This window comes from Malurus melanocephalus, unplaced genomic scaffold (assembly GCF_030028575.1).
Source record: "Malurus melanocephalus ecotype Western Australia unplaced genomic scaffold, MMel_1.1 scaffold_985, whole genome shotgun sequence".
NCBI lineage: Eukaryota > Metazoa > Chordata > Aves > Passeriformes > Maluridae > Malurus > Malurus melanocephalus.
In genome coordinates, this window is record NW_026624217.1 from 43,828 (window position 1) to 51,419 (window position 7,592).

At 57.2% G+C, this 7,592-nt stretch overlaps 1 protein-coding gene across 1 annotated transcript in view; it reads right to left on the reverse strand.

Moving 5' to 3' along the window:
- The window catches only part of MEF2D (myocyte enhancer factor 2D), a 37,111-nt gene extending 30,009 nt beyond the window's left edge, over positions 1-7,102 (reverse strand). Inside the window, exons 1-2 of the mRNA XM_057386540.1 lie at positions 6,848-7,102; positions 1,545-1,748 (exon numbers count right to left, since the gene is read on the reverse strand). Of these exons, the coding sequence (XP_057242523.1) occupies positions 1,545-1,748; positions 6,848-7,102 (459 nt within the window). The remainder of the gene's footprint in view (positions 1-1,544; positions 1,749-6,847) is intronic.
- Between the last annotated feature and the right edge of the window lie 490 nt (positions 7,103-7,592).

The following is a 7,592-nucleotide window of genomic DNA, read 5'->3' on the forward strand; positions in this document are numbered from 1 at the left end:
CGTGGTGGCTCTGCCAGCGAGACGAGCCGAGCCCGCCGTGTTTGGGCTCTTTTTCTTGCCATCCACCAATATCCTTCCGCTCCCGATGTTCCTCTCCTCGGCTTTGGATGCAGATCCAGCTTTTCATGTGGTGCAAACACAGTGTTTCTTTGGGTGCCAAGGACTGTGTGTAACTTGTCGGCTTGGGAGTGTTTGCATCTTGGACCATAAGGGAACAGAGAACGCTGCCCAAAATGTTTACGGTATTTTTAGGCCAAGACAAATCTGTTCTGCTGCTGCGAGCGCCGCAGGCTGAGCATCCCGGAGAGGCTGCGGGGAACCGCCAGCATTTGCATGGTGAACGGGCACTACCTGGCTCCAAAAGGCCAAAAAGGAAATTTTGGAACCATTTTGAAACCATTTTTGAACCATTTGCAAAAATGTGGTGGCAGAAGAGGGTCCAAAGCCCAGCGAGGGAAGGAAGACGCTGCCAGATGCTCGGCCATGACTCAACCATGGGGTGAAAACCTCAAGGCCAGGTCTCTCAAAAAGGCACATTTTACACAAAGAATAAAAAAGAAAGCAAGATTTAGGGGATGGGGGGCAGGCTGGATTTTTTCCCTTCTCCTTCATGAAATCAAAGCCTGAGCATGCTGGCCAAGGGGCACCAAAGGGATTCAAAGTCCAATTCCTCCAGCAGTTGTGCTGCTCCACTCTGCCACCAGTGGCTYTGAGGCCATTAATTGATGCCCATAATGCCATTAATTACAAAGCCAAGCCCTTCATTTGCCTGTCTGCTCRGGTTTAATGCAGCTGACCCACACTGACGATCCTGTGGCTGCTGCTCAAAATGAGGAAGTGACCAATGACACAGGACAGTGCTGGCACTGTCCTGTGAGCCAAACACGCCGTGCTCGGGCCTGGCCATGCTCTGGCAGCACCAGGGACAAGGACAAAGCTGTGCAGAGGGAGGACCAGCATGGGGACACCAAGAGCACATGGCAGCCAAACATCTCCTGCCATGCCAGCAGGCTGGAGCAGTTTGGGCACGGTGCTGGTGGGTCACACTGGACATGGGACCATTCCTGGAGACTCTCTGGAGCCAGACAAGCCCTGAGCAAACCCAGCAACCCACCAGAGGCACCCAAGGTCCATCCCACCCGAACTCCTCTGTGATGCAGCCCTCCCACAACCCTGCTGGGTCTGTCTGAACGAGGCTGGGCAATGCTACCAGCTGTACCAGGCACTTCAGAACAATGTCACCAGCTGYACCAGGCACTTCAGAACAATGTCACCAATGCCTGCAGCAGCCCCAGGAGCTGCCTCCAAACCCAGCTTGTGGTTTGTTTGGACCACAAAGCAAACCCACACCTCATTTTCAAGGCAACAGGTCAATGTGTTACTYGAGACAGCTTCAACTCCACCACCCAGAATGGAGCATTTCTGCAAAAAAAAATGCAAAATCCATCTGGCACCGAGTGTGGGAGATCTGTTTGCTCCATCCCTACCCCACCCCAGCCTCCTGCATCCAGCGTGGTACCAGAGTCAGGCCTGGGCAGCCTCACCTCGATGATGTCTGCGTTGGTCCGGCTCTCGTGGGGCTCGTTGTACTCGGTGTATTTGAGCAGCACCTTGTCCATGTCGGTGCTGGCATACTGGAACAGCTTGTTGGAGTGGTTGAAGATGATGAGGGCGATCTCRCAGTCGCACAGGACGCTCAGCTCGTAGGCTTTCTTCATCAAGCCGAATTTGCGCTTGGTGAAGGTCACCTGAAAGCAAGGACAGCCACGGTGAGGAGCTGCCACAGACTCCACACCTCCCAGGGAAAAACAGGATGGCCACAGGAGGAAGAGAAAGAGGAAGGGGAAGACAAAAGGAATATTCTMTCTCAGTTTCCCCAATTGGACCCAACCCCAAACTCCCCTCTCTCGCCTCCCTCTTCCAAACGCTTCATATTGCTGCCTATTTTGGGATCCTCCAAAGGCAGACACTTCACAAGCACAAAGATGATTATCAGCATTGGAAATCACATATTGCCAAATCAAGAGAAAATAAATTTCAGCAAAATCCCCAGCAGAGCTGCCATCTGTCCGGGGGCTGCGGGTTTTTAAGTGGAATATTCAAGCGATGGGGATCTTGTCCTCGCTCGCTGCAGCCGTGCTGTGAGTGCCCAACCCTCAGGGTCTCAGAGCTGGGGCTCAGCACCCCAAAACTGCCCAGGGGTGCCCACTCTCCTGCTCACCAGCCCCACTGCTTTGGCAGGCTGTGCTTCCCCAAAGGCACCCCGAGCCCCTGTGCCAGGCCAGCTGCCGCTTTCCTCTTGCTGTCCCCTCGTGTAACCTCRCTGGGGTGCTTTTCCTCACTGCCTGCCCAACTGGGGTCCCCTGTGTCCCCAACCCACCCTGAGCTGTCAGCAGAGCTGTTAACTGGCGAGGCAGCTCTGATTCTGGAGAGCTGGCCGGGGTTGGGGCTGGTGCTGGCTCCCAGAGCTGCTCCAGCTGCCGGGCAGACGTTGGGCTGCGATCCCCAGMCCACGCTCAGCCCTCTCCACCACACTGCTGGCACACAGAGAGCTGGTTTGGGGCTCCCTGTCCCAGCTGCAGTGCAGAGAGCTGCTGAGGGTCCCCCACCCCCAGAACACACGGCCACACTGACAGGGAAGACGTGATATCAGCCAGTGCCCTCTCAGCAAATAAAAAGCAGAAACAGAAAATAAGAGGTCACCACTTTGTCCTAAGCATTGCTCTGGGGGCGAAGCAGCTGCTGGGGGAAGGGCTGAGATGAGCTAAGATGATGCCCTTGGGTGCCAAGAGCTGCTCCCTCGCCACACAGGAGGGCTCAACCCCACTTTGGGCCTCCACCACAGCATCMATTTTGCAACTGAGCAGCTTTGACTCGCAGAGCAGAGGGAGGAGGTGAATGAGGCTGCTGCCTGCTCATCAGCAGCACTGCCACGGTCCAAAGAGCTCAGCAYGGAGCTGCCCAGCTCACACYGATGTGAGGAGMAGTGCCACCAGCACCCAGCACCCTSAGGGTCCCACASCCCTCGAGACACAACCGTGTCCCTGCGTGTGGCAGGAGRGCAGGGACAGCTCTGGGCACACCTGGCAAGGGGAGCTGCTGCCCCTCCCTGCCATCACCCAGAGATGATTAAACAGTAACGAGATTGGGCTCTAATCCCTGATCCCTGGCCAGTGCAGGGCTGGTACCCCGTGCCGCTGTGGCTGCCACGTGTGCCCGTTGTGGCCACGGCCGGACGCTCACGTTGCCAACGCCGCCCTGGCCCCGCTGCACTCTGACACAAATTACATTACTCAAGGGTGTCATCAATAACCCCCCTTGCCAGCAGCACCCCAGACTTCCCCGCCACCCAAAATCCCTGCTGGGCAGGGCTGCTCCAAGACCAAGAGCCAGCAGTGCCATAGCAAAGCTGGGGACACACTGGGACTTCAGGTGGGACCCAGTGGCGCTCTGCTCCTGCAGCAGGACAGGCACTAAAACCATGAGCTGCCTGCGTGTCCCTCCCCCGGCACAGCCTGTCTCTGTCCCCTTCCCGGCATGACCTGTCTCTCTGTCCCCTCCCCAGACCCATCTCTGTCCCGGTTGACCTGTCTCTCTGTCCTCTCCCCGGATCTGTGTCACTCTCCCCTCCCCGGCATAACCCGTCTCACTGTCCCCTTCCCAGACATGTCTCACTGTCCCGGGGACCCATCTCTCTGTCCCCTCTTGGACCTGTGTCACTGTCCCCTCCCAGACCCGTCTCTCTGTCCCCTCCAAGATCTCTCTCTCTNTCTCTGTCCTCTCCCCGGATCTGTGTCACTCTCCCCTCCCCGGCATAACCCGTCTCACTGTGCCCTTCCCAGACCTGTCTCACTGTCCTGGGGACCCATCTCTCTGTCCCCTCTTGGACCTGTGTCACTGTCCCCTCCCCAGACCCATCTCTGTCCCGGGGACCTGTCTCTCTGTGTCCTCTCCCCGGATCTGTGTCACTCTCCCTTCCCCAGCATAACCCGTCTCACTGTGCCCTTCCCAGACATGGCTCTCTGTCCCGGGGACCCATCTCTCTGTCCCCTCTTGGACCTGTGTCACTGTCCCCTCCCAGACCCGTCTCTCTGTCCCCTCCAAGATCTCTCTCTCTGTCCCCTCTTGGAACTGCCTCTCTGTCCTGGGGACCTATCTCTCTGTCCCCTCCCAGACCTGTCTTTGTCCTGGGGACCTATCTCAATGTTCCCTCCTGGACTTGCCTTGCTGTCCCCTCCGTGGACCTGTGTCACTGTCCCAGGGACTTGTCTCTCTGTCCCCTCCCAGACCTGTCTCTCTGTCCTGGGGACCCATCTCTCTGTCCCCTCCTGTACTTATCTCTCTGTCCTGGGGACCCATCTCTCTGTCCGCTCCTGGACCTGTCTCTCTGCCCCCTCCCGGACCCGTCCCTCTGTCCCCTCCTGGACTTGTCTCTCTGTCCCCTCCCAGACCCATCTCACTGTCCCCTTCTGGACTTGTCTTGCTGTCCCCTCCCCAGACTCGTCTCATTGTCCCCTCCCTGACCCATCTCTCTGTCCCCTCCCAGACCCATCTCTCTGTCCCCTCCTGGACCTGTCTCTCTGTCCCCTCCCAGCCCTGTGTCACCGTCCCCACCCCGGGGTGGTTCCAGGCTCTGATCCACCCTCCAAGCAGCTCGAGAAGCCCCCAAGAGGAAAACTCATGGTGCCTCTGCCAAGACAGAGGGAAAAGCCAAGGGTGACACCTGGACAAAACACACCCTGCCAGGCACCACAACAGGCTCAGCCAACAACACCGGGGGCAATGGGACAGCTCTTGGCATTGTCACAAGCGTGGTTTGGGTTCTGCCCTTGAGCAGTGAAGGAGTGTGGAGTCACCTTCACCAAATCAACCCGGGCAGAGCTGAGCAGGACCCAAATTATCCCTCTACAGAGAAGGGATATTCCTTCTGCAGACAGGGCAGAGGAGAGTCCCTCTCTATTGGCAGAGCAGGACTCAAAACACCAAATTATCCCYCTACAGAGAGGGGATATTCCCTCTSCAGACAGGGCAGAGGATCCCTCTCCATTGGCACCCCTGTATCTTGAGAAAAGCAAAGATTTGCCATTTAGCCACTGCTTCACACAAAAGCATCACCCAACACTGCCTTGGACTCCCACCCGTGACCCGGGACAGAAACCCCAAACCTTCCCTGACACTGTGCACGAGCCTCATCCAGAAGAATTAACCTTGTAAGTCTAAGAGGGTAATCAAATCTCATGCTTCAGGGCATAAGCCGATCACCAAAGGGGTCAGGAAGGAATTACTGCCCCACACTAGCAGGGGATTTTTGCCTTTCCCCTGATGCAAACCATATTGGCAGTTGCCAGAGTCAGCAGCCTGGCCCTGAAGGACTGATGGCCTGATCTGTTGTGGCAAATCCTCTCCAGTAATTCCTCTAATGACATTAGTGACTCTTACTTGCTCTCCTCCCCTGGTTTTGGCTGCTGCTGGAATTCACAGAATCACACTCTGGTTTGGGTTGGAGGAGCTCTAAAAGCTCATCTCATTCCACCCCCTGCCATGGGCAGGGACACCTTCAACTATTCCAGGTTGCTCCAAGCCCCATCCAACCTGGCCTTGGACACTTCCAGGACTGGGACAGCCACAACTGCTCTGGGCAGCTGTGCCAGGGCCTCCCCACCCTCACAGGGAACCATTTTCTCCTAATATCCAATCTAAAYCTCCCTCTTTTTAGTTTAAAACCAACCCCAGTCACTCCAGGTCCTTGTCTAAAGTCCATCTCCAGCTTTCCTGGAGCCCTTCAAGATCTCCACAGATCCTTCTCCTCTCYGGGATGAACACCCCCAGCTGTCCCAGCCTGGCTGCAGAGCAGGTGCTTCAGCCTTTAGAGCATCTCCATGGCCTCCTCTAGACCTGCTCCAGCAGCTCCACATTCTGCTGGAGCCTCTGCATGGTCTGTGCCCCCATGGAAGGCAAAACCTGGGACATGAGTGGGGTCTGACCCGCTGAGGGGACATGAACAGGATCAGACCTGCTGATGGGACGAGAGTGGGGTTGGACTCGCTGATGGGATGTGAGTGGGGTCAGACCCGCTGATGGGACACGAGGAGGGTCAGATCTGCTGATGGGACACAAGGCTGATGGGACACGAGCGTGGTCAGACCCACTCATAGGACATGAGTGGGGTCTGACCTGCTTGAGGGGACACAAGGAGGGTCAGACCCGCTGATGGGACACGAGGGTAATGGGACACAAGCAGGGTCAGATCTGCTGAGGGGACACGAGGCTGAGGGGACATGAGAGGGTCAGACCTGTTGATGGGACGTGAGTGGGGTCTGACCTGTTGATGGGACTTGAGTGGGGTCTGACCTGCTTGAGGAGACACAAGTGGGGTCAGACCCACTCAGGGGGACACGAGGAGGGTCAGACCCACTGATGGGACATGAACAGGGTCACACTCGGTGATGGGACAAGAGCAGGGGTTAGACCCACTCAGGAGGACATGAGTAGGGTTAGACCGGCTGATTGGACACAAAGCTGATTGGACACGAGCAGGGTCGGACTTATTGACACCGTAGGCTTGGTGTGAGGTGCATGGGGAGCAAAGAGAGAGGAGCTCCCTGGAGAGCCCCTGCTCAGCCTGAGCTCTCCCCAAGGGCCACAGCAGCCCCAAGTCAGCACTTGGGATGAGCTCGGGGACACGAGTGAAAATGCAGGTGTCGAGAGCAGCTCTGCCTCCACCTCCTTGCACATCCACTGGTGAATCCTTCACTCTCCAGGGCACTCCCGCACCATTCCCATTCCCCATCCCTCCCTCTCCCAACAGCACAGGTGCTCTGGGAGCCTGCTGTGGGTGTGCTCTCACCCTGCATTCCAGCAGCAGCACCAGGATGAGCCCATCCATCGTTCCCCAGCACCGGTACAGCCCCATCCATCGCTCCCCAGCACCAGGATGAACCCGTCCATCATTCCCCAGCACCAGGATAAACCCGTCCATCATTCCCCAGCACTGGGACGAGCCCGTCCATCCTTCCTCAGCACTAGGATGAGCCCGTCCATTGTTCCCCAGCACCACGATAACCCATCCACCATTCCCCAGCACCAGGATGAGCCTGTCCATCGCTCCCCAGCACCGGGACAGCCCCATCCATCGTTCCCCAGCACTGGGATGAACCCGTCCATCGTTCCCCAGCACCAGAATGAACCCATCCATCGTTCCTCAGCACCGGGACAAACCCAAACCCATCCATTGCTCCCCAGCACCAGGATAAACCCATCCATTGTTCCCCAGCACAGGGACGAGCCCGTCCACCGTTCCCCAGCACCAGAATGAACCCATCCATGATTCCTCAGCACTGGGACAAACCCAAACTCATCCATTGTTCCCCAGCACCAGGTGAGCCCATCCACCATTCCCCAGCACTGGGACAAGCCTGTCCATCGTTCCCCAGCACAGGGACAAACCCAAACCCATCCATCATTCCCCAACACCAGGACGAACTCATCCATCATTCCCCAGCACCAGGATAAACCCGTCTATTGCTCCCCAGCACCGGGACAAACCCAAACCCATCCATTGTTCCCCAGCACTGGGATGAACCCGTCCATCG